Source organism: Lipophrys pholis, assembly GCF_963383615.2.
Source record: "Lipophrys pholis genome assembly, chromosome: 1".
Lineage (NCBI taxonomy): Eukaryota > Metazoa > Chordata > Actinopteri > Blenniiformes > Blenniidae > Lipophrys > Lipophrys pholis.
This window is the reverse complement of record NC_137635.1, coordinates 9,917,474-9,945,222: the sequence shown is the minus strand read 5'-3', so window position 1 is coordinate 9,945,222 and position 27,749 is coordinate 9,917,474. Positions and strand designations below refer to the sequence as shown.

Sequence of the window (27,749 nt, the reverse complement as noted above, 5' to 3'; positions counted from 1 at the left end):
GTTAGGCCAAGGAAGATTCCATAAGGTTTTAGCAATACATTTAAAAAAAAAAAAAAAAAGCAATTAAATTATGAAAAAGCCCTTTCTATATCGAACCAGGTGTTGTAGTCTAGTCAGCAGGAGGCAGGTGAAAGCTGCAGTGAATTTGGAGACACTGCAGTGAATACTTTTGACGTTATTAGACATTTTTGTCAAATCTGCCTTCGCTGTTGCTGCAGTTTGTAACTTGCAGACGGTCCCTGCGGTCTCGCTGCACAATGTTGTTTCTGCTGCTCCAAACACAGATAGTTTTGATAAAAATGAGCTTGTAGCATATGTTTTACTTCATAACGATGGCACAGAGGCTCCGTTTGTGTGTTAAAGAAGTTACGTTACAGAGTTATTCATGCTGTAAATCCGAATGTGAATATCGTGCCAACTTTACCGAACTCACTACATTTCCCATGATGCACCGGCGCACGTCATGCTGTCACAGGAGAGAGAGAGAGAGAGAGAGAGAGAGAGAGAGAGAGAGAGAGAGAGAGAGAGAGAGAGAGAGAGAGAGAGAGAGAGAGAGAGAGAGAGAGAGAGAGAGAGAGAGAGAGAGAGAGAGTCGCGGGTCCAGCATCACCTCCGGAGCCTCGCAGCGGAGCGGATGACGGAGCCTCGCGGTGTCATCAGCGGCATGAGGCGGATTTAATCCCGGGCCGTGTGTCGGTGATTCCCCCGCAGCGCGATGCGCACGCTGGAGGTTTAGCGGAGATCTGACTCCCTCCTCTCCATGAGATCCGCGGAGGAAACGCAAAAAAACACAAGATGAAGAAGCAGTTCAACCGGATGAGACAGCTGGCCAACCAGACCGTGGGCAGGTAGGAGATGCGAGCCGCGGCTGGGTGCGTCCCGCTGGGCGCGTCCTGTGCGTCACTGCGCCTCAGAACAGCAGGGATCGGGGTGTGTGTGTGTGTGTGTGTGTGTGTGTGTGTGTGTGTGTGTGTGTGTGTGTGTGTGTGTGTGTGTGTGTGTGTGTGTGTGTGTGTGTGTGTGTGTGTGTGTGTGTGTGTGTGTGTGTGCGCTCGATGCTGCTGCTCAGCTGGTTTGATCTGTACGAAGCAGTAACTGTCAGTGTCGGGCTCAGTTCGGTTTGATTGATCGGCTCAGCAGGGGGGAGCGACCCGCACCCTGATGAGGATGAGAACAGACATGGTACCCGAGGAGCAGGCTGCTGCCCGGACCAATGACAGGGAGGCAGAGGGCGTCCGGCCTGCGTCCTGCCTGCTCCCTGACTGCTGCCTGCTCTTTGCCTGCTCCTTGCCTGCTCCCTGCTCCCTGCCTGCTCTGCTCAATGCCTGCTGCCTGCTCTGCTCCATGCCTGCTGCCTGCTCTGCTCCCTGACTGCTGCCTGCTCCTTGCCTGCTTCTTGCCTGCTCCCTGCTCCCTGCTCCCTGCTCCCTGCTCCCTGCTCCCTGCTCCCTGCTCCCTGCTCCCTGCTCCCTGCTCCCTGCTCCCTGCTCCCTGCTCCCTGCCTGCTCTGCTCCATGCCTGCTGCCTGCTCTGCTCCCTGCCTGCTGCCTGCTCTGCTCCCTGCCTGCTGCCTGCTCTGCTCCATGCCTGCTGCCTGCGTCCTGCGCTGCTCTCTAGGGAGATTCCCATCCTGTGGTTGCAGTCTTTGGGGGTTTCCAGTTGTGTCATTGATCTGGACCAGATGTCAGCCGGTCTTCTAGCTTCCACATAGCGACGACAAGTAGCGAGTAGCCAGGAGAATCAAAGTGATTCCCATCAGGTTATAAAATGTCCCTTCTTATTTTCATTGCTATGGATCAATGCTACACCTCTCTGGAGGCCCCTCCAGCTCGGGGACCAGGGCTTTTGCCTACCTGTCTGACCCCATTGCACTACTTCATGTTATGTTCCTTCCATCTTCAGTCCCTCTTTATTCAACTCCAAGTCTCTCTCAACTGACGTTTGGAGTTGGATCTAGCGTCAAACCTCAAACACATGTTTTTAGACTGTGGGAATAAACCAGAGTGCCTTGATAACACACAGAAATCTTCAGGCTCAAACAGGGGACAGTATCACTGTGAGGCTTGAGAGCAGACCACTACACCACATTTCCCCGTGATTATATATTTCCGTTCTGATGCAGTTCCAGTTTAAGGCTGAAGCTCCAGAAACCTAAATGTGTCTGTATTGAAGCGGTCCGGTGAATCCTGGGAGTTCCACTGGAGTTCATCTTGATTACAAACACAGTGACACGTCACAGCTGATCAATGCAGAAGTGATTAATCCTCAGTAAATCCACAGGCTGCATCAGATCGTATGTAAATGGAAGAATACTTTGAATTAATGTGGTTATTTCCTATTAGAGCCTGGAGGCCGGGTCACACCGCAGCAGATCCAAGCTCTGGATAGGTGCTGTGATGTCTTTGTGCCTGTTCCTATTTAACGGCCCCACCCTTCACTTATAGCTGAGAGTCAATGTCATATGTCAACACTGCGCCTTCAGGAGTTTGGATCAAGAGTGGTTTAACCTTTGAAACTGTTGCATAACGTCGGAGCGGACATTCAGTCAGAAAACAGGGTGTTTTATGTTCTGCTCCAGGTTTATAGTAAAGTCATTTTCTGCAGCAGAGCTGACGTAAATATGAAACACGTCTGATGACAGTGACTGACGATGCTGTGCAGAAGTGTGCAGACGCTTTTCGTCACTGAAGTAATAACTTCAGTGACGAATCTTCAGCATGAAGAGTCCAAACATCCAGCGGCCTCCATTCACAACCCATGATATCAGTGTTCATTTTAACCCTGATGGAACACGCCGCCTCACTCAGCCTCACGCTCTCACACACACCAGGTAGGCTGATACTAATCATTGAGAAAGGTATCGCTGCAGCTCACAGCAGCAGAGATCTCTGAACTCTCCGGATTGAGGTTTTCCTATTATACAAAACATTCACTGGCGTTGTGCCTGACCGGCGCTCGCAGGGACAAAAAGCTCCTGGTGCTCTTCAGCAGATAAAACCCAGCAGTTATTTGTCAGAAACATGAAAAGGTGTGCGTGTGTGTCGCAGAGCGAGAGGGGCCCCGCCGCCTGTTTGTCCCCCCCCCCCCTCCTTATGTGCCTGAGTGCAGCAGCAGCGGTGAGCCGTGACATCCTGGTAATGAGCTCTAACCTGGATCATAAGACGCAGAACAGCAGGGGCAATTAGTCATATTTAGAGGGGAGAGGCTGCAACGCGACGCCTGATGGCTGGCCACGCAGGTAACCACTGATGTGTTCTCTGTGACCTTGGCATCCGGCGTCACCTGGAGGTTACAGATGATGTGAGCGCACAGGAAACTCCAGCACCACCGATTTAAGAAAGAAAACTAGCCGTGTACAGAGGCGGAGGAACGTTGTCCAGGCACAAATGATGAGAATAACTTGGTTTGTGTAGTTTCTTTTTCAAAACTAAGTCATAAAGTGCTTCAAAGCAAAGAAAACGGAACAAAACATAACATCTGAACTGATTACTCAAACTCAAGATTGCAGGTTTCCGCATCAGATGCCAGCTGGGTGAAGACGCACGCGACATTTTACGTACACGCTAGAAATGTTGCATTGAGCTCAGTTTAATGCTTTTCAATGACAGAGAAGGGAGATAATTGACACTTTAATGTCTTGAAACTTCCTTTCAGGCACAATGAAACGTCGACGAGTGTCTTTTTAAGTGTTTAATGTTCGGTGTGGTGTTTTGTTTTGTCTCACACCTTCAGACGCTTTACCAGTGTCACTTTAAAAGCCAGAAACTCTCCTGACCCTGGAATGAACCCGCACATCTCCCCATTGTACTCCAAATTCTGCTCTATTCGGATCTAATTTTGGCTTCGAATCATTTTAAATACGATAATCCCGCAGCAATGGCATGATTATTTAATTTCCGGGGCCTTTATAGTTTGGATTACAGAGTGACAACTGAGAGAGGTCGAGTGAGATGCTCCTATCATGTCGTATTCATTAGGATTCATTCACGTCTCGGGCTTTTATACACAGATTGTGACTTATATTCCCCACACTGAGCCTCTCAAATGCTTAACTTTTATACTTTCATACATCATTCTTATGTAAACACAGTGTAACAAAGCCTGTTTAATCAGATTTTATCTTCATGCATTTTAGATATTTAGATTGTTTTATAGCTCCAACTTTTATATTATATTTTTATCTCATCTTCTAAGCCAACAATGTGATTCAATATCTCATCTGAACATTTACATCGATATATATATATATATATATATATATATATATATATGTGTGTGTAATGTGACCTCCTATCATATCTGATCACTCTCGAAGAGTTTGGGCTGCACTGGACTGGTGAGCTGTTGAGGTTTAACCTGCAAAGAGTTTTTATTATTTGTATCGTCAGGGAATGCAGTTGAATTTTGAGACTGTGTGCTTCCTCATCCTCTCCCTCAGTTTGCGTCCTCTAAAATGTGAGTGTGTCCTCTCAGAGCAGAAAGCATCCTCAGACCGATGGAGCGTCTCCCTCCACCACCACACTGCTGCATCGCTCCGCTTCAGGATGTAGGTCAAGAGAGGTTCAGACTCAGTTAAAATCATCTGTGAAACAGTCGGCCTGCACCATTAATCCTGCGTAATGCTGCGTAAACTGTGCGACTGAATGAAAGTGTGTAACTATCCAGCAGCCTGCGCAGCGAGGCTGTGTGACGGACTGACTTAATCCTCTTTCAGCTCCGTCACTTCTTTGCCTTCTTCCATGGATGATTTTTTTTTATAACTCATCTTCTCATTCATAGCTTTCAAGTTTTTTTATTCAAAGACTTGTGGGTTTGTTGGCATGAAAAATGTTTTTTTTAAATTGTCATGAAAAGCATGTTTCCCACCAGAAACTAGGAAATCGACAGTCGAACGTCACAGTCACATAAGACTGAAAAATCTCTTCGAGATGTCTGAAAATGAATGTTTCATCTCCATCAGCGGGCAGGAAGTAGCTTTATTCTGTGGTGTGATATTTGGGCAGCAGGTGACGAGACCTCAGAAAGTAGTTTGTGTTTCTTCATTCCTGCTCCGTTTGAGACTCCAAACCGTTAGAGCCTGTCCTGGAGCATCGTGACTGAATAGAGCGCAGTACAGACAAGTTCTCATCATAAAAAACTGGATTCTATTGGCCGCTCATTTCACACACCTCTGTTGTTCAGACCAAAAAGATTTACCTAATTATCATAAAGTAACACATAACTCACTGGAGCATCTTCCTCCTTTAACATCTAGATTATAGAGCATCTCCCTTCACTAACATCCAGATTATAGAGCATCATCCCCCTTTAACATCCAGATTATAGAGCATCTTCCTCCTTTAATATCTAGATTGTTGAGCATCTTCCTACCACTGACTGGTGTAACTTCAGATGAACTTAAAGAGTGAATCAGTCATTTTTCCACAGAGTGCCGATACCTGTTGTTGTTACTTTTCCAAGTAATAAAGTAACTAGTAAATTCCTCGAAAACTTCAAAATAGTAAATTGTTGAGTTTCAGTAATTTGTTCAACATTTCACTTATTGATGGGAAATAAAAGTTTCCTGAACTGGTGGAGGTGGGCCTGTTAATCCAGATCCGTCAATCCAGATTTCTGAATCCAGATTTGTTAACCCAGATCTGTTAATCCAGATCTACAGACAAACTTCAACACAGTTGGGTTGATATTTATTGAAGTTGCTATGTTTAGGAAAATCAAAAGTTATAGATTAAAGGAGTTAATCTGTAGTCCACGGTGGTGGACTACATGCTCTCCTTTCCAAACCATCGTTTGTATTTCTTAGAATGGAGTCGGAATGGAATAGAGTCCCCCTGTTGTTTCTAAACATCACATTATTACAAATGGCTCCGGCAAGGTGATGATAAATCACACCGACGTGCTCGCCAACCCGCCGCACCATTCAGCTGACATATAACCGAGCCGTTTGTGCACGTGTGCTAATTCCTCATGTGATAATCGGCTGGCTTTTATTTGGACGTAATCGGGCCTGCAGCCCGCTTCACACGCTGGACGCAGTGGCAGTACGTGCCTCGCTGAAATAATTAAAGTTGGTGCTAATGGTGTCAGCAGCTGAAAAGGGCAAAGGAGAGCGGGACTAAGAGGACCTGACGGGGATGCCATTATGTTTACAGCAGGAAGCTTCTCCGGGGGCTCAGGAGGTGGGAGAGGTTGTTTTTTTTAGTGAGCGTTACCATCCAGCAGAGAGTGTGTGTGGGTGTGTGTGTGTGTGTGTGTGTGTGTTCCACCTGTCCGAGTTTCTCATTAATCATGCAGATAGCGTGAAAATGAGGAATTCCTGCAGAACCTGAGCCATTCCGTTGCTTTCACAGTAATCATGGCTGTCTGATGAGCGATGCTGTAAATGTAAATATTGCGTCAGGCTGCAGCTTGTTGTATCTTCTGCGTTTGTTTTTTCACTGAGTTTTATGCACAATATTAGAAACAACGTGGTTGTTTTTGAATCTCCCTGGCTGTCCTACGCTGCTGCCTACATTCCTCTTAGAGTTGTTGGGAACATGTTTTCCTCCTGATATCTCTGGAAAAGCTGTGAACTCTTTAGATTTCACTGCTGGTTGGTCAGTGGTGGAACAGTGAGTCATTTAACTTTCATTTCAAAGCTTCATCATAGTTTCCCTCCTCGCCCTCACAAACCTATTTCCCTCTCTCCGTCCTCCCTGTTCTCTCAGTTTTCACACCCTTTGCACCCTTTGAGTCGTTTTCACTAAACTTTCCTTCCTGAAGTGAGGCTCTGACAGCCCTGTAGGTAATTAGCACAGAGAGAGGGGTGACGAGGCTGAACCAACCAAAATAGCTTCTGAGCTCAGGGACCTGCATCATATGTCTTTTTTATTGAGGCAGATATGCAGAAAGAAAAGGATGAAATGAAATATGTGACTTTAACCTTATTTCGGGCAGACGGCGGTCTGTAACACAGAGAACGATCAATAACAACCGGTGAGTGAGCAATCAGGGATGATGAAAGTGAAACTACCGTAAGAGGCCTTCCTCTGAGCAGTTTCTGTGAGTCTTCTGATATTTACAAAGAGGATTGAGATCTGGTGCGAGCTTTCCTGTTTGCTGCACTGAATTCAGATTTTTTTTGTTTAATGCTGTGAAAGGACATGTCTGGGAAATAAAAACATTTACTGGGTTGCTTTTCAATCCCCTATGTCTAAATGCAATCCAGCATCATGCCTGATGTGCAGGACAATGAAGTCGATGCATGGAGGCTCCACCTCACATCCTCCGGCACTATGCAGCGAACATCTTGCAGTCAGATACCACCGCACACCTCCAGGGTCGAGAGCAGCTCATTCAGCGTGGGATCGATTCAATATCGGGCATTTGTGTAATGGCCTAATGACCTCAGACATGATGAATCTTGTGACTCTGGTATAAACCTGCAGATTGTGTTGATTTGAAAGAGAAGCTGCACACTGGATGTCTGCTTCTCTGGTGAAACTGAGTTTCTGCGGGAGACGTCGCTGCCAGTGGCGCATTATTGGAGTCACTGGAGTGTGTTGATGGGGACGAGGCTTCGACAAACGGATGTCCGTCCTCCTCAGCTGCTGCTGCTGCTGCTGCTGCTGCTGCTGCTAACGACGGCGATAACGCAGAACTGCTTCATCTCCACACAGTAAATCATCAGGAGGCTGCTCAGCTGCTCGTTAGACCTGCTTCTAATGATCATCCTCCAATCTCAAACAGCCGAGCGGCTTCAGATGAACCCGGTGACACGCTGACACGTCGCTCTCACGGCGGAGGCCTCGCGTCGCTGCTCGTCTTTACCTCTTTAGCCCATTTTAAACCTCAGAATCAAGCCTCTTAGTGGATTCGGCCTCTGCTGGCTCACAGTTTGCTCCAGCTGTCTGTTAATATGGTGAAAGACACACGTGATGCATTTAATTATATGTATGCATTAGAAGGGAAACACTTGGACTATACAATACATGTCACTGAAACAACTGCAGCATAAGCTTTCTGTGATAACCCATTAAAAACAAGGACCACACAAATTAATTAAAGAGGAGGACTTCAGCTACTGACTCATAGAACCAATTTCTCTCACACACACCAGACACACCAAAATCTATGAAGTGTTCACATTATGCCACACACAGAAACTATACAACTGATAAACACAGGAACTCAACAGATTATGAGAGTATAATGTAAATAATGTATTTGCATAATGAGTATGTATGTGCGTACCCTCCAACCACATGCAACTGCACAACTAATCCAACTCCAAGCTGGAGTCAGACCAGCTCCGGATGACGTGTCAAAATCACTCATGTCTGTAAATAAATGGCTGCTGAATGACTGATTGAATATCAAACCAACAGTGGTAGAGAGTTGGTGGTTTGACCTTTTGACTTGTGAGCGTCGGTTTCAGTGGAGGACCGCTGCTGCTTTGCTCCACAGCCCGCTAAACGTTGGTTTTCTCCGTCGTTACTGAGCAGAGTAAAGTCTCTTCAGTCCAGATTGACCTTCATCCAAAGCAGGGTGAGAATAGTGACATTTTCCCAGAATGCACAGAAATTATATAAAGGGAATAATTCTAAACTGATATGTAATTTACAGTAACCATCTATGATGTGATAAATTTGGTCATTTTGATTGTAATAAAGCTAATAATGTAATGTAATAGTAAAATATCAACAACCATAATTAAGAGCGTTGCTGCGTTTGAATTATCAATAAAAGAATAAATGACTATCCCATTCAATAAAGCTGAGCAAGCGGCACAAAGCCTGAAAAAAAACTCTTTATTTCCAAGAAACGCAGCCCTAAATAAGAATTATTACATTATTTGATGTAGTTTTTACATTCTGAGAGGAATTCTTACGCTCCTTCAATCATGAAATACGTTATGACATATTTGCCACAATATAATTCCAATAATGGATGAATTATCTTATTACACCTTCACATTATGGGCTGTGTCACACTGAAAAAGTCAAATGATGAGATCATTGTCAGGCAATATGTTATTGGTTGTCATGACTCCCATTTTAGAATAAAATCCAAGTATAAGAAGGAGAAATTATGATTACAGAATAAACTTTAGTGCAAAACCAGGAGTGTTGTGAAGCTATAGTCATGTGACCCTGACAGATGTTTGAAGGCGTGGGTACGAGTCACGCGGTCACGCCATCGTCTTCTTCTACTGTTCCTGCGGCGGCCGCTATCTATGTCTGTTAAAGTTTAATGTGAGGCTCTGGTGTCGCTGCCGCTGCCTCGGCGGCGCCGGTGTGAGCCGAGGGGCAGCAGGTGAAGAGGACACCACGAGCAGGGCGGACGCTCATCTCTTACATCTGTTCAAAACAGACGGACGATGAGAAAACCTTGCAAGTTTAATTGATGTCTAAACGCCCTCAAACGGCTGGAAATGCAGCGGGTGTACTTGTCCTTCAAGTTAAATAGTAAATAAAAAAAACACTATTGCCTCCTGTTTGAGTTACATTCACAAAATACTTCATTCATTTGTGTAGAATGTGATTTTCGATTGATTCTGGCCTTCGTTTCATGTTTCTGACTTGTTTTGAATTTTTAGTTTCAGATTGATTGTGCTGCTTTTATTTTCCTGCAATTGGTGTTTCTACTTGATCTGGATAATAACTGAACATGTATTTAATATTTAATGTGATTTTACAGCTATTGAACTGGATTTTGGTTTTAGGCCTTTTTTATAGATGGTCTCCAGACCTGCTTTTGTTGTTTATTGACTATATTTCAAGCTGTTTTTGCTTTAGTGTCAGAACTCAGTGTCAGACCTGAGCTTTGATAGGATTGAACTGTTTTTATATTTTGATTATCTGATTTTACACAGACATTCAGACTTTGTTTCTTTGTCACTCTAAACCAGTATTCGTCTTGTTTTCTGAGGTTAAAAAAAAGTTTACGAAAAAATCTACCACACATGAAACCAGCAAAATGTTACAGTACTTACACTGTTTTTGGAATAATTCATAATCTAAGACTGATCCCATCCGCTTTGTATGGAAACTTTTTTTTTGTTGCAATTTTTCAGGGATTTATTCGCAAACGTTTAGCCGCTAACGTCCAAAAATCTAATGGATCGGTCCTTGGATGATGACAAATCATCCCTGACAGTTTCATGCAATTCAGGTGAGTAGTTTTTGCAACAAGTTGGCGACATACTGTACATACATACATACATCCATACATACATACATACATACATACATACATACATGCAGATAAAAACACAACCTTCTTGGCCTAACTTTTGTTGGCGAAGGTCAACAGAATTGTACAGTCCAATGACTTTCTGATCCCTTCAGAAGAAAGATGTTTAATTGTTTGCTTACTTGAATACATCTACAGTTTCAAAGCTGGAACAGACCCGGTTCTGACCTGCAGGCCTCGGCCCGAATATCTGCTTCTCTTACGTTTTGAAGCTTTTTTCTTTATTTAAAAGCTGTTTGGTACAAAGATTAACTGTCACTGCGTGAGTACTGCTGGAGTTTTGAGCTCATCAGGGTTCCTTCTCCCCCTCGCCATGAACTTTAGAGTTGGTTTGAATTGTGTTAGTAATCCCTCCAGAGGGAGGTATAAAGAACTGTCACTTTAATGAATATGATCACAAAAAGAAGATCATTAATGTTGGGAACAGAGCGTCTCTGACTCAAAGGGTCGTCTGATGATGAGTCTTTTCCCCGGCAGGTCACCGGTTACCAAGGTGCCGCGGGTGATGATGTAAGAGCTGAAGAAGCCAACTTTTACTTTCACTCTGGAATCGGCGCTCGTCTTCCTGCCTCACATGAACCCTGGTGTACACACAGTGAACCGGGCTACTCCTGTTGAGCTTCGGCTGCTTGTTTTGAGTCCCTGGAAATGGCTTCCAACACGGGACGTTTTGGAAACGCCTCATCGGCACTTCTTCACTAAAATATATACATTTTAACCTCCTCAAAGGGATCATTGTTAAAGCATTGCTTTAAGTTTTCCAAAATGAAAAGGGGAAAAATGACACTTTTCCTGCAGGTTGTATTCGTGTCAACGAGGCCTGAAACCGCCGGATGTAACAATGGACGGAGTGTGTTTGAGGTAATACACCTGATTTGAGTCTTTCCTCACGAGCTCATGCTCCTTTTACAAAGTGACACAAGCATCCTGGCGGCTGAACGACTCTGTATTGCGCCCGCGGTCGGCAGCTTTAATTGTGGAGTCATTCAGGATCTCCAGCTGCAGTTAATCTCTGGATTTTAACAGTCTCTCGTCCTCTGCAGGGGTCGTCTCTCTCTCTCTCACCTCGTAAACAGAGGCGCAGCAGCTCATGTGCTAACGGGGCGTTTCAGCCCAAACTGCAGCAGCTGTCCACAATAACTGTCAGCCAGAAGTAGGTGAACTGAGCTAATTACTTTCATTCAAAATGCAAATTGATTCTGCTGCTTTTTCCTCTTTTTTTTTTTTTTTTCTTTTTTTTAAAGTGCTGCTATCAAAGTGAAGTGGAGAAAGTGGGACATGGTTATCTTCTGTCTGGATGTGGATCAGCTTCTCTTCAAGTCCTTCTTTGTTATATTCATCTAAAAACACCCGCATCGCCACTCCTTCAAAAGTCCTCTCTGGGTAATGAGGGAGCCATTACTGTGATCACATTAGGCTGGATTTAAGGAATAATTGCTCAGTTGTTTAGCAGTTATTGGACTAGTGAACCTGTTTTTAATGGCCTGCTGGTAAAGCCTGAACACTCTGATGGAAATGAGGTGGTTGACATGTTGCCTACGTCCACAGATCTGCAGATTAGCGCTGACTTTCATGTAAAAGCCCTGAGTCTGCATCCTATCTGGTAAAAATTAAAACTTGGCTTTTAACAAAGGCCACAATCTGTCCTTTATCTTTAACATCCCAATGTCAACCTTTTATTTTAAATTAGACACCTGACATGCTGTATGAACTGATTCTAACTATAAAATCTGTATCTATATAATTGTGTTAGCTTTAATATGTTGTATCACTCCAAAGTACATAGTAATAAACATTTGAAATTGTTAATAAATTCTGTATGTTTACTCTATTTTTAAGCCTCGTTATATTTCATTTTGAGCTGATTTCTCCCTCCTATCCTCGTACTTTGGAAAGCTTTTTTAATAGTTAAAAGAGAATAAAATCAAACGGCTTCAAGATCACACTGATTTCTTTTTGCTGTAAAGCTCAATCAGAAGACAATAAACTCATTTTTCTAGAGATTTAAAACCAAAGAGAAAACAAGAGAAACAGCAGATGTTTCAAATGAAAGCATTCAACTTGCTTTTTTCTGTGTGTTGAGCCCAAAAATAATGTTTTATGTGGTGAAAGAAACATGAAGACTGTGGTATTCAATCAGATATTAGTGCCTGGTGTGAGGTGAAGCATGTGTGTTGGATTCTTCCACACTGATAATAATGCAATAAAATGACTGAAAACTGATTTTATGCTGAAACACCCTCTCTCTTTCATTTCTGATTACTAATTGATTTATTTGGCACATTCAGTCAAGTAACATAACGTATGATTTGAGGAGTACATTTTCAACAGTAAATCCTGTTTTCTACTGTGACAGTTTCTCTTTAAATGGAAGAAAGTGGAACAAAGGCTACAGTCTTGTCAGTGTTAAAGACGCCCTGCTGTGTAATGAGTCTCAGGCCTCATTATTCACTGCTGGAAAAGCCTCCTCGTCCTCTCAGGAACGGCAGATCTGCTTGTGTGTTTCCAGTGCGGCATCTGGATCACACACCCCGTCTGCTCATGAAGCTCTGAGCTCTAATGCCGCTGCGACTGTTGACTTGATTCACAATCTCCGCGTGTCATCACGTGTCGACTTCAAGGTTTTCTTCTTCTTCTGTGTACATGGCGGGCCGCGTCTTTGAAGCGTTCAGCTGTTATTGATGTCGGACGGCTCCGAGGCTGCTGCTGCTGCTGACTGAGATCTTCATGACGAGGCTGCTCACTTTCACATGTGATGGTTTGAGTGGGTGAAAGAAGACGGAGAGGGATGATTTAACAAATCAGAGCAGATAGGAAGCCATTGTACAAACCTGTGAGGATTCAGACATAATTGCTGTCCTCTGATACTGAAATACACCAGCAGGACATTTAGGTCCCTTTTCCACGACAACGTTTCATGTGACAACACCTAATCTGTTAAAGAACTGTAGTTTTCTTGAACACGCTTTGGTTTTTGCTAAAGTGTTCACAGCTGTTGTAGAGATAGCAGGAGTGGAGATCAGACTTTGCATTTTCTAAGTTTTCCTCATTCACACCAAGTCCAGCTGCCGTGTTGTTCGTGTGCACACCGCTGTGCGTCTTGCCTCAGGGCACTTAATCTGGGGATCAAACTATCTTTCACATGATCTTAGGACAAACCGCTCTTCCACCTGAGCCAGTCTCTGCAGGGAGACTGCCAGAAGCAGTGACGTTACACGTTACACTGTCTATACTGTCCTGACTAATGTGTTATTTCCTGCATGGCTGCAGAGCTGAAGATGGAGGTGGAGGCGGAGGCTTCGAAGACGAGCCCGCCTCGCCACACGCGCTGAGAGCAGCACCTGCTATGTTATCGGGGAACATATGTTGTTCTTCGCAGCTACAAGTCATTCAGGGAGCTTCGCCGCGGGAGGATTTCAGTGTGAGTGTTTCCAACCACGGCGAGCTGCAGAAAACATGACGCCTGCTCACTCAGTGTGCCATGGAAATGAGGATACACCCGTTTCACACTATTGAAGCCAAGTGTAGTCGAGAAACAGAGAAAAAACAAAACTACATCATCTTCATCTTATTGGGGATTTTGTGTTTACAAAGAGTTTGATCCTAAAAATCAAGTTTTGCTTTACAAAATGAGGTCATTATATTTGTTTTTATGCCATCAGTTAATGAAATGGTGGTTGAACCTCACAAGAAATATTAGATGTCTAATATCTGGAAAATCTTTACATTTGAGGTCTTTGTTGCTTCTTTTGTTCTATCTGTGCATCCCTGTGCTGTAAATAATGTAGTGTTGAGCTTTAAAGTCAATTCAGGTATATTTTATGCTTCAATATTATTAATGATGACAATAGAGTAGTGTTGGCCCGCTTGCCTCACAGCGAGGAATCCAGGGTTTAATCCCGCGCCAGTTTGCACGTTTCCTGGGTACTGATGAATGAGCTGAGGCCTGCAGGAACCAGTTGCTTTACGCCACAATGCTTCTTCTGCAGGGAAAGGCTTTAATGCAGCAGTTCTGCGAGGCAGACTTATCAGACCGGTGTCAAACCATCAAAAAAAATCTAATTTCAGCAACCTGTGCACAGTTTTGTCTCCGTACACCTAAATCCAAGAGCCGATCACAAGCTTGTTTGTTTGTTTGACATGTGACGCGTCAGACAACTCAATTCCTTCTGCAAGAATTCCCACACTGTTACGAAGGCCTAGATGTGCAAGAAAGCGTGTCACCACCCAGATACTGTGCAGGCTGAAGTCGATTCTGTGTCTCCATCAAAAGAGTTCCTCATCACGGACGCTATTAAACATTCCAGGAGTGAGCCCTGCTCCAATACAGTTCTCTACACTCATGTCCTCTGAGGACGGTCTTTTTTTTTTTTCATGCTTTATTTGAATAAGGCACCAGACATGGTATTATTGCAGTCTATTTATGTGGAGTTTGCATCTTCTCCCTCTGCATGTGTGGGTCTCTCCTCCAGGGACACCAGTTTCCTCCCACAGTCCAAACCATGTGTTTGAGGCTATTTGTTCACTCTGAATGTCCTGTAGGTGTGACCGTCTGTCTCTCCTATGATGGACTACTCACCTGTCCAGGTTTCCTCTGCTTTTCACAGTCAGCGGAGATTATCTCCAGCATCCTGCGATTATCTCCAGCACCCTGCAACCCTGAACTGGTTTTATAGAGGTCGGGTGAATCTGTCCTGAATAATAAATCTAAGAACGATGCAAGCAAACCAGAAAATCCTGTTAATGCGGTTCGATAAAAACACACACATACTGTAAATACCAGTTGGATATTCTCAGTCATGCATGAGAGTGTGTTGCATGTCGAGCTCTTATTTTAGCTGTAAAGCAGGAAAACTGCGGTCAATGTGCAGTAACCTCACTGGTCCACAGTGACGGAACTAATGGCTATTTACAGTGTTACATAAATGACATTTTCCATTATACGTGTTCATCACGGCCGCAGTCGTGTGTGTGTGTGTGTGTGTGTGTGTGTGTGTGTGTGTGTGTGTGTGTGTGTGTGTGTGTGTGTGTGTGTGTGTGTGTGTGTGTGTGTGTGTGTGTGTGTGTGTGTGTGTGTGTGTGTGTGTGTGTGTGTGTGTGTGTGTGTGTGTGTGTGTGTGTGTGAGAGAGAGATCCATCCTGAGACGTTAGAGGACGAGGAGAAAGGGAGTGAGAGGGGACGCCTGCCTGTGTGAGTCATCAGCTGCATCATTTACCTTCAGGCTGCCCGGACACCGACACGGTGCAGGAAACCTCCTGCAGGCCAGCTGATGCAGACCTGGACTCAGATCAGGGTCCTTCATAGGGACACATGATCACATTTACATCATAGAACTGGTTAATTGTTGGTGTCAGTGACTCTTTTACCTGAAAATGGAATATTGACATTTCAGGCACGAACTTAATGTTTCACTTCAGTTGACACAGCGTGTGTACTAGAAGTGTCTCCTTCATAATTATGATTATGAGGAAGTTACTTAACGTTGCTTTTAGCTTTAGCATTAGACTAATCTGTGGTTAGAATCAGCTATGATTAGCACTCGCGTGGTCAAACAGCTTCACTTAGTGTCGCTCTCTCAGAGCCGTCTGCATGTTGGTAGTTTATCTCAGCTGTTTTGTTTTTACTTCTTCACAGAATTAGTTCATGAATCATCCACTGCTAACATTCAGATTATAAAGTATCTTCCTCTTCTAAGATCCAGACGATAGACGGGGCATCTTCCCAAGGCTGTGAGTTAAGCGGTAAACTTGCGCTCAGTGGTGTAGCTGCTCTCACCTCCTCCCCTCGGAGGCAGCTTATGTCCGGTCGTAGAGCCTCATGGCCGTCTGATGTAATCTCAGGTGACTATTAGGAAAGGAAGAACCCGCTCTGTGCGGCAGATGAAGCGCAGCGACTGAACAAGACGAATATGCTGAATCTTTCTCACCTTTTCCTTCCCCTCTGCTGCCTCCATCATTCCTCCTCCTGACTCATAAGATTTATATCAAACACTTCACTCCCATCAAACTGTTGAGGGGAGAGCGTGATCCAGAGAAACACCATGCTACACACACACACACACACACACACACACACACACACACACACACACACACACACACACACACACACACACACACATTGTTGGCCATCTACTAAAATATACAGCAAACACAACACATGCTGCTGTTTGAGGGTTCCGTCCTGCTGAGCAGCGATGAATATTTCACCGTTACAGAATGTGGGTCACAATGAGGAAGCCAGGCCTTGCGGGGAGCGCCATAAATATCTCTGGTTTTAATGGTTGGGCTTTATTAGGACGTGTGTGTGTGTGTGTGTGTGTGTGTGTGTGTGTGTGTGTGTGTGTGTGTGTGTGTGTGTGTGTGTGTGTGTGTGTGTGTGTGTGTGTGTGTGTGTGTGTGTGTGTGTGTGTGTGTGTGTGTGTGTGTGTGTGTGTGTGTGTGTGTGTGTGTGTGTGTGTGTGTGTGTGTGTGTGGCCCGAGGCGAGGTGTTGCTTCATCTGTAGTTTCATTGGTCGTCGTGGAGTCCCTGAAAATGAAAGGAGGAGCAAGTTGCTGGAAAAACGCAGAGCGCTGAAGGGAAATGTGAGGAATGACGGAGGAAGGCTCCTGCTGTGCGTCTGAGTGTGTTCTGGTGTAAAAGGCACAGTGTGAGAGATGAAGGGGGACGTGGTGCGACACGCCGAGAGCATCACACGTCCCCGGTCACGCCTGTTTCTACGAGGGAGAATCCAGGTGAAGCTGACGGAGCCTGTGTGACATCACTGGAGGAAAAGATGGAGCCGGGAGGACTAATGTCGTACTAATCTTTGTAGGAAGGATTTCCTCACTCATGTACTCACAGTTAGAGCCGCTGCATGTCACATAAATGGGGATCAGAGGCTAAATGCTGAACATCTGCTCCGGTTTGACTTTACGGCCAGCTCAGCCCAACAGGAGGCGAGTTACAGGCAGCAGAGAGTCAGAGAGTCAGAGCCAGGCCCAAACTGACACATCTCAAACCAGAACTCCACTTTATATAGAAATGATTGCAGACTGTACGTTGGTCTTGTATCCCCCATTTAGATTCTGGTGCCTTGTGAGTTTGCATGTTCTCCCTGTGCATGTGTGAGTTTTCTGTTAGGTGCAGAGCTTTGTATTGTGTTTATCGGTACAGCTGTTGTACACACCGCTCTAATGTGTATAATCCTTCTTCTACACTGTTTTATCCAAGAGGAGGGATAAGAAACAGACTGAGGAGGAGAGGACGCCGGCTCCCTCGACCTTTACCTGCCAGCGTAGGATCCCAGCATGCTGGGCCAGATCCCAGCTTGCTATAGTTGTGTGTGTGTGTGTGTGGGGGGGTGTACATGTGAGTGTGTATGGTACATCCTGAACAGGTCACCAGTTCACCACAGACAGAAAGACACTGTTTTAAAGTCCCCATTTGCACAAAATGCATGTTTGTGGACAATGAGAGAACACGCAAACTCCCAACCTGGGATGTTCTTCCTGTGAGCTGAGAGGTCGAACCACTACTGTTCTGTCTCTCCGCCACAAATAGTTCTTCTGTCCATGATGTGTCCAGAGACGGTCGCTTGATGGCTTTTATCTACAAATCTATTCCTGAGCGTCTCACTGTAAATCTGTTTACATCAGTAGAAACCTCAGCCACTTGTATCGTATAGGTGCAGTTCGTGACCGTGAGAATTCAACTGGGTTAAAGAGATTTAATATTTTCTCTTTGGAATAAGGTTCAGAAAGACCGTTTATACGACAGCATTTTCCAGAAAACCTTCTTTGCATTCTGAAAACTGCACTTTTTGAAAATGGCTTTCAGATTTGTGTCTCCATGTAAAGTGTTCAATAGTTTTTCTGCTCATGTAGACAGACAGTAACAATGGAGGAATCCAGAGTGTTCTACCATGCACACAGACTGTATAAACTGTGGAGTCTTTTGAATTCAACAACTCCAACAAACATTTGCTACACCATCTTTTGCATGCATGGAGAAAAACATTTCTTATGTACGGATTGTGAGTTGGCCGATATGATGAAGAAAGAGAGTTTAAAGGGGTTTCAGTATTTATACTGCGTTGTTCTCTGTGAGCATGTGTGGGTGGTAGTTGCTGTGTTTGTATTAACAGCAGTTGTCTCTGTATTCTAACAGTGTTTTGGGATTGATTCCAGTCTACTTTTACTCCTCTGTTCATACGGCTGCTGATCAGGGCAGTAAGATGGAGATGGAGAAAACGTGTGTGCAATAACAAGGTTCTCCTAGCATGTTTTTGACGCATCATCCAAGCAGAGCCCTTTTTCTCTTGTGTGATTAATGCAGAAAATGTATCATGTAGACTATGTTCACTCCTTTTCCCATCTTCTGTCATGATTTTTCATTTGTTTCTGGTGAGACCTCACTCAGTTCTCTGTTGTAGCTGGCTGCATATCGACCGTACAGAGTCGTATTAGTGACTGAAACGAACTCGTGTTGATCAGACGTTTCCCAAAAAGAGCAATCACAGGCCGATTTGTCCCACCCAGACAGCTGCAAACACCTGTGTGGGTGTGTGATGGCTTTAAGGCACACCGATGTTAAGGTATTCATTATTTACTCTGCATTGTCACTGTGCTATTCACACTGAGGGAATATATAGGAAGGATTAAAATTGCTCTTTAGCTTTCTGCCAGGTGTCATTACACATCCACCTCGTCTTCACACGCCAGTAAAAACAAGTAAACAGTGTACTGATTACAATAATACACCATCAGGCGTCTTTGGAGCAGCCCCCGTTAGTCCTCAGCCACTGTAATTATCATCAGAGGAGGCTAATCGCTCTCCATTACTGCCAGGAGTTTGTGGACAGTTGATCCCAGAGTCACATCCGAAGTGAAATAAGCGCGGCCATTGACTCGCGAAGGCTGGTAATGTAAACATGTCAGCGTATGTCATGACGCAGAGAGGGAGACGTCTATTAGCTGCGTGTAATAAATTCAGAAAAGTGGCAGCAGAGTGACAGGGGGGAGCTGCACATCGGTGTGAGGAGACATTCTTGCAGGTGGAATGTGGCCCCACATCCTGCTGGTGGAGAGCGGAGAGCTCGGCGAGGGCTGCGACGGCTCAGGTGTTTGTGTTTCAACACAAGACATTGTGCAAAACAAATGAGAGTGTTTCTCTGTACAGGTCGCAGAGCCCTGCTGCAGGATGACCGCACCGGTTTACCAAAGCCGGTGCAGAAGTTCAATTCAAATCAACTTTATCTGTATAGCACCAAAAACAACTCTGTCATTTCTCTGCACTTGAAGCTCTTCTCTGTCACGAGATGCTGTTTCTGAGGGGAATGCTTGTTTGACCTCGCAGCTGCTGGTGTTTCTCAGTACTCATGACTATGGTACGCTTCCTTTGCATTTACTATCAGAGAGGAGCATTGTTGCTAAACTTTCTGTGTATTCAGTCTCATGAGTTGACTCCACATGAACTAACTGCGGAGTTCTTTCAACCCGGGATAAACTGCCATAACCTCCTAACAGAGGTGGTTCATTCGACTCTCGGGTGTTGGTTTTTGGCTCCCCTGATGTCACAGATGTTGTAAGTGACCTTATCTCAGATCCATGTGTACTTCAGCGTGCGTCACATTAGTCCGACTCGCTGTCTGCGCTGGAAAACATCTGTCAGACTAATTAATCTGATCCAACAGTGAAACGTGACATCAGTGTTGCAGTAATGCTTGGATTCTCGCCCGCCGTCTCCTCCCTGAGTGGGAGTCTCATGTGTCTGTTGTTTGTGTGTGTGTGTGTGTGTGTGTGTGTGTGTGTGTGTGTGTGTGTGTGTGTGTGTGTGTGTGTGTGAGAGAACATTAAAACTGACATGTTCAAGCCACCACAGATGCAGATTCCTCTTCCTGACTCTGATGAGATCTTCACATTCTAATAATTTCTTAACTCATTCTCAGGAAGTACTCCATATTTGGTAACTTGGTGAGCCTGACTACAGTGGATTGATGACAGTGACAGGATTGAAAACTTTCCAATGGCTGCTGCTTTTGTGGGATTTTTAGAATTTGAGGAAAACGCGCAACACTTCTACTTCTGTTTCCCAAAAATGCATCCAACATAAACTACGACTCCATGCTTGATCACATGTACATCCTAACATAGCTCAGTTTTTATTCCTATGTCCACTTCATCCCGTCCATTTGTGCTAATACCACACTGTATCACTGGATAACAGTTTTTAAATATGTAGAGGATGTGGAATGATTTAGATACTCCTGGAATATGTGTCAGTTTGACATTTTATAAACACATTTATTGGAATAATAAATTAGACATAAAACATCACAAATGCTTGAGAAGATCTAATAGAAATAGCTTTTCAATGAAGGTCGGTGTCTCTTTCCAGTGTAACTGCAGTTTCCCTTTTGTGTACTGTGGCTCAGAAATGTCGACACAATGCGAATCCTTTCTTTCTTCTAAGTTCATATCTTCAAGAAGAAATCTTTTTTTCCCACTATGGGTTTCAGGCACCGAAAGTGTGACACTGACTATAATATTTAACTTGTCTCAGCCCATTTTGTCTTCTATTTTTCTTCTATAAGTAACTAAAACGTTCCCATCAGTTTTTTATTCATGTAGATTGTTTATTATATTAAGTCATTGCATGACTTAATTTTCAGGAGATTGTATTTAAAAAAATATTGCATGTAACCAGTGCATCATTAGTAGGTTGTTCATTTGTCAAATTTCCAGGCATGCATCGGTCTGCACAGCTTGCAGGACTTTCCTTGACGTTGTGTCAGTGAGATGTCAGACAGTGGACGTGGTCATGTAAATCACAGATCGCATGCGTGAAAGTCACTCTGCGACGCACCGTTTGTTGGTTCTGCGTCCGAGCTGTCTGTCGGAGCGAACCTCCGGAAGCCAGTTTTCCTCATGAAGGGTCACTCGGAGCAACGTGGAGAGACAAAAGAGATGAGAGTCTGATGTGAGCAGCGAAGCGCCGGCTGCATTCATGACCACCGGAGGAAGGAGGTCAGCGGTTTCCACGGTGACAGCCTAACCTCGCTCCTCTAAAAGCTGCCGCAGAGACACAAAGTCTGAAGATGAGCGTGCAAGGGCATCAGCAGCAGTGTGCTCGCGCAGATCATTGCTATTGTTACAATAGACAACAATCATTAAAAATAACAACCACGATAGACCATCAACCAAACCAGCGCCACAGCAATGACAAGGTGTGCAGGTGTGAATTCTGTTTGAGAAATGTAGAGCTGAATATCGTCAGTATAACTGAAATTTAATCCAAAGTTTGCAGTGGCGTTGCCAAAGGGACTCTATGGAGGAGCATTAGAGGACCAAGCATTGAGCCCTGTGGAACACCTTGCTGCAGAAGAGCAATGCAGTGGGTGCAGTTAAAGATGTTTTATAACATTTAAAATAGAACATAGCAGATTCAGTTTGGCAAAACTGAATCCACAACTCCAGTCATATCGCCCTGGTTTAGATTCATCACAGCTTTAAATCTCAATATATTTATGAATTGCCAGTATTTTCTCAAACATGATCAGTTTCAAACGAAACCAACATCTTTCTGGGTGTTGCTCAGCTTTTCTCCCTCGGTCAGTCCTCCTCTCCAAGATATTGCTCAATCTGTGTTGTGTGTGTGACGAGAGCTTGGCCGAGGGGAGGAGCCGCCCTCCTTCTTCAGCGGTACTAATGCTGAGGCGAACCCGACAAGATGCCAGAAAGCTGAGTGTTTCCTCAGCCGCCCCGAGCCGGGGAGGTCGACAACGAAAACGGCAGCTTCACCGAGATGTGATGAGCAAAGAGAAGGGAGAGAGATAAAAAAAAAAAACAAGAAAAAAAACAACAAGGGGAGGGAGGGAGGACTGACCTGCTTGCCAAAGTATGTGCGACTCTCGTACAAATCATCTCTGGCTGTGAACCAACTCTAGTTGAGGAGAGACGGCGAGTGGAGGTGGAGTGAGAGAGCCGGATAAACAAAACCAGCTTGCTGTGAGGAACAGCCTCCTCACCAGATGTTCGTCTTTTTTTTTTCTTTTTTTTTTTTTTTTGCTCCATGGAAACCCCTGCAGGATGTGATAACATGCATCGGTGTTTAACAGCTGATACACCTGTGCACATACAAACAAAACCCTCAAAACGTTAAACTTTACTTGTTTTTGTGGCTCTGCAGCGTTGATTTCTAACCTGGAGGGAACACAGTTTCTGATGTCTAATTACCTAATTACTGTGGAAGAGATGATGAGGTTTTCTTCTACTTATCAGTCTGTTGCGCACGTAAATTAGTATTTTATTATTATCTTTAGTTATTTGTTTAAAAATTAGTGGAAGTAGTTTTTAAAAACACACACATACACACACAAACACACACACACGTTATACACACACGGTGTATACACCGTGTGTGTATGTGTATTTCATGTAGTGTTGAAAAATATTAAAGCTTCTCAGTAATAATGATGTTTTCTCATGTATGATGACCAAGATAAGTCGTTGAGTAACTCTGACGAAGGAATTCACCCTCTTCTGTGCATCGCAACGTGTCGAGTCGACTTTATTTTTAGCTTTGCTGAAATATTGATACCATCAAAGCTCGAAGCATTAAAGTTTCAGTCGGCTTCCCGAGCTGCTCCCAGCCTTTAAAAGAAAAAGAAAAAAATTTAAACCGAGACTCAGTCAAAGAAATATATCACCTTCAGCGTTCAAAATCAACTTTTATTCACCTCATGTTAAAAATATAAATGTTCAAAAATGAACCTGTGGACTTTCACTTCTTTTTAAGTGTTTTCGTGAAGCTTTGGTAAAATATCTGGTAGAAATGGCCTCAAAAACAAAAGTGAAAATTACATTTTTAGGTTAAAAATTGATTTATTTTTACTCAATTTAAACTTGATGGAGTTTCAGTGAAACCATTTTAAGTAAAAAAAAAAAAAAGATAGTTGTGTAAAGTTGTGCAGTGAATTGTTTAATCTCGATGCAGCATTTATCACTTCATTTGTAATGAAATCTAGTTCTTTTGGTCTTTTCAGTTTATGTACATGTTTATGTTGGTTCCCAATCAAGCGATCATTGCATTTCTTCACTATCGACCAGTGTTTGGACCCCCGGTGGCTCACTACACCATCTAGTGGTGCAAAGTGGTATTGCGACGGTTGTGCAGAGATTTAACAGAGTTCACCTGTACGTTCACAAATCTCACACAGAAATTCATTTAAAGGTCGTCTCGCAGAATCCACACGGGAAAAATTCTTAATTTAGGAGCCAGTTTTGTTTGTTGATGTACATCTCTAATACGTTGTCAATACCTTTCTGAAGGAAATCCGACATGACACTCAGACAAACACTCATTTTCCAGCATTTATATAAAGATACCCGGCTTTGTTTATATCCCAATGTCACAGAAACGCCCGAAGATTCCTGAAGCAAGATCCGGTTTGTACACTCGATCTTGATTTGCACTGGAAAAATAATGAACGATCAGTTTCACTACATTTAAGACTATTCTGGTAACTCGAAGACTCTTTCTTTGAGAGAGTCTGGCTTCTTTCTGGGCTAAATCTGTCAAATGTTGATCCGAAGATGACGTCAGTCAGCAAAACCAAAACACATTTTCATGGCTACAAATTTCAATTTGTTTGTAAATATTTCGACTTTGGTGTGATTGATTTAGGCAACTGCGGGTTTGAAAGTTTGCGGAAATGAGGGGTGATTGTTTGGTTGTTTTGGTGTGTTCGATTATTCTCTGTGCGAAAGTCAGACCTTTTATGGGAAGTAGATTTTAAAGGTTTTTCTGGTAGAGGAACTTTAAAGATGAGATCACTAATATTGCTTTATATTTACATGTGTTGTTTGAAATGTTTCTTTTCAAAATTATTTGTATTAACCAATGTTTAGGAAAATGTTTATGTATATAAGTTTCATTAGTTTGAGGGTAATCATAGCCTTTGGTTGTCAACATAGGGTCAGGGACCCACTAAACGCCATGAAAGGAGGTCAAGCATTTCCATCCATCCATCTGGTATCTACTGCTTTTAAAGATGCTCAGTTGACATCTAAATTTGTAAGTTCAGGAGTTCCCCAAGGCTCCGTCCTGGGTCCTTTTTTAGTTCAATAAGACAATATTTAAAAGTTGAACGGCAAGACTTCTCAAAGATGAAACAAACTAGTGGGAATTATGTGTCGCGAGCAGTTATAGTGCAGTATAACTGTGAGAGACGATACAAAACAGTCTCTTCATCTGAGAGAGTGGGCAAGCTGCTCACTGCTTTTACTTTGAAGGCTTTTGCTATTGTCTACTCATCGCAAAACATTAGCAATGGGAATATCCACGATTGTTGACTTCAAGTTCTACCTATCAAAGATCAGAGACTCTGGATGGACAGACAGATGGATGGACAGACAGATGGACTGATGGATGGATGGATGGATTTCTTTAGGGTAAACTTTTGGGGCTTCAGAGGTGTGAGCTTGAGTCACCTTCACAGACTCTCAGTATTTTTGCCTGGAAACACACCGACACCTTTATTTTACCAGCATAAGTCTTTTATTTTTTATTTTTTTTAAATGTCTTTCTCTTTGTTAAACTCTAAAACTGACCTCTCCTTTCTTCTTGTCACCTCCAGAAAAACTCCTCATAAAAAGTCTAGTGCTGTTTTAAACCCGGTCGGTGGGATGCAGGAGGTGAGCGGAGGGTCTCTGGAGGGCTGAGAGAAGTGCTCCACCTCCTCCGGGCTGATTTTATTTTCCTAAGCTTTGCTCTGTTTTGTTGCCTTGTCAGTGTCGAGGGCCAACGGGGCCGAGGTACTCCGGGTGAATCTTGAATGAGTCAGGCCGTTTCTTTGTGTTGGGCCCAGAGAAGCTGGGGGGGATTTAGTACTCCTTGAGAAAAATAGGACACCCTCCAGAGAGCCGGACCTGGACGCTGGAAACTTTTGGCTGTGAGCAGCATTTCGATGGGCCGGGGCTTGTGGAGCGGCTTTATCCCCGGCTCGTCTATTATTGTTATCTGCTGCTGTGCTGTGCGGCGACTCATTACTATGCAACCCTGCAGGGACATCGGAATCAAGGTGGGGCCTGCAAACGGCTCAGAGCTCGGTACCATCAATCTGTGAGGGCTGCACAGCAAATCACAACACACTGTCATCACAATGTCAACATCCACACACACACTGCAAACCTCTGACTGAACTGCAAGGAATTATATTACATTGACATCTGATGCTGTTGTCTTAAATTCATCCATCACTAATGTAGGATTTCTAACATGAGACTAATTCTCAGACATTTACAATGGGAAATTATTTTAGCTTAAAAAATCAGCAGAAATAATCAGGGACACAATCAGTAAATTCTTATTTCTAAATGCTGGAAAATCTACCCAAGTTTCTTCAGCATTCAATATTCTGCCGTATGATATAGCGTATGAGTATGAGGCTAATTCTTTAGGATTTCTACTTTAAAGATAAACTATCTTAACTCTAATTGCTTAAAGAAAGATGTCATTTTTAGCCGGTTTTGCATTGGAGCTGCTTCATTGTTTTTATTTAGATAAGTGTTTTAGTATCAGTCGTAGCAGGAGTGAACGGCAGCTTAATGAGCTCGTTTCTCAACATCTCAAATGTTCATTTCTGCCGGTGGCGCCCGGAGCTGCTGACAAACGTCTGCAGATTGTTTGTGTTCCTGCAGCTCATTGAAAGTTGGAGCAGCAGCTGACAGACGCGGGAGTTTAAAGCAGCGAGGAGTCGATGTGCAACGACTCCTGTACCGTGTTTAAATTCAGCTGGAAATAGAGCGTCTATAAATAAGATATGGCTGAAAAAGAGCCTTTTATATGCTTTTATCTGCAGAGGGAGCGTCACTGACAACTTTATTATTCATACACACGCACGCACACACACACACACACACACACACACACACACACACACACACACACACACACACACACACACACACACACACACACACACACACACACACCACATGCGCTTGCATTTAATTCACAGATTTGTCCATGAGATTTGAGGGAATTGTTGAAAGGTGATGATTTCTTATTATTTTACCCGCCCCACTCCACAGTGGCTGAGAACGGGTGACCTTGAAAGTGTGTGTGTGTGTGTGTGTGTGTGTGTGTGGGTGTGTGAGAGAGAGATGGAGATAGAGATAAAGATACAGCCCCCACCCCCACCCCCGGTGGTCGGGGCTGTTGTGACAAACGGTTCGACCACCTCGGGCTCCTTCACTTCATTCATCTTCACGTCTTCCCCGCTTCCACATTTTATCCATCCGCCCGCTACCATGGCAACCCCTCCAAACCCACCCCCACCATCCATAGAGGAGCATGCTGGGTAATCTGACTTCACCTGGAACACGTCTCCTGGGTGACGTCTCTGTCCTTGAACCATTTTTTTCTGCTCTGGTTTTTCCTGCCGGAGGTGCAGTGAATTAAGCTTTCAGAGCTTTTCAAAGAGAAGCCTACACATATTGCATAATGCAGTCAAAGTGCATTACATGCTCTCCTTTTCTTCAGCGTGGGTTATATGAGCGGACTGCATATGGATAATATATGTATGAAATGCTTCCACGGGCCTGTTATCTCCTGCAGATGCAGCCAAACACATGCGATGGCTGTTGTGTTTGTTGGAGCTTGTGTGGCTGAAAGAGCGATGAATCACTCCAGGGGAACAATAACATTTCAAACATTTCACAGCAGAGGGACTAAGTAGCATTTCTCACTTCATTTTTCTCAGATCAGACCATATAAAATCGACATATTATGGTAAAAAAACAAATTTGAGGGATAATACATGTTTACATAGTACTCTTGTTCCCTTCTGTCTCTTAAACTGTAGAAATATCTAACAACACCGGCATTTTGTAAGTTGTGTACAAAGGAGTCCATCTTCAGAAAACTGTCTGAATGTTGGTACAATTAGCATTAAACACGCACACACCTCCTAAAATCTCCATCTGCAGGCCAGAAGTAAACATCCTGGATCTGATCTATTTCAGAATTGTGATTTTAAAATGTAATAGTCCTGGAATTCCTTCCACTAACATCCAGACTACTGAGCATCTTCCTCCAACCAATACCCCCCCCGACAGCCCCCCGATGGGAATCCCGGCTGTGACAACAGAAGCTTAAGTAACAGTGAAGCAGTGATAACACTTTGGTTTTGGGAACGCAGCATCAGCTTTCATGTGTGAAACAATCAAACCAGAAGCTGCAGGTTGAGTTAGAGCGAGTCAGCACTGGAACGCGTGTCCGTCTTCTATCTCTTTCCCCCTCATTGTTTTGGAAATGTGATGTTTCACCATTCGCAGCGTCTCCACAACACGAACCATGTGTTGTTCCGCCTCTCCCCTCCTCAGCTGTGACCCCCGTCACACCGTGTTTCCAGGAGGAAACACACACACACACATACAGTTTCCATGTTTTCCCAGGAAAAACATTTTTCAGGCTTTGCTCAGGAGATAAATTACAAAGCTCGAGCTCATGGGTGTCGAACATGAAGCCAACA

General features: G+C 43.9%; 1 protein-coding gene across 3 annotated transcripts in view; it reads left to right on the top strand.

Annotated features, from left to right (window-relative positions):
• The first annotated feature begins 477 nt into the window (after positions 1–477).
• LOC308108819 (rho GTPase-activating protein 44-like) overlaps positions 478–27,749 on the top strand; it is a 57,183-nt gene continuing 29,911 nt past the window's right edge. The window contains exon 1 of one of the 3 annotated variants that reach the window (XM_080462068.1): positions 478–848. In XM_080462068.1, coding sequence (XP_080318194.1) covers positions 796–848 — 53 coding nt within the window. In that variant the 5' untranslated portion in view covers positions 478–795. The remainder of the gene's footprint in view (positions 849–27,749) is intronic. The other 2 variants (XM_080462069.1, XM_080462067.1) reach the window with 2 other exon arrangements.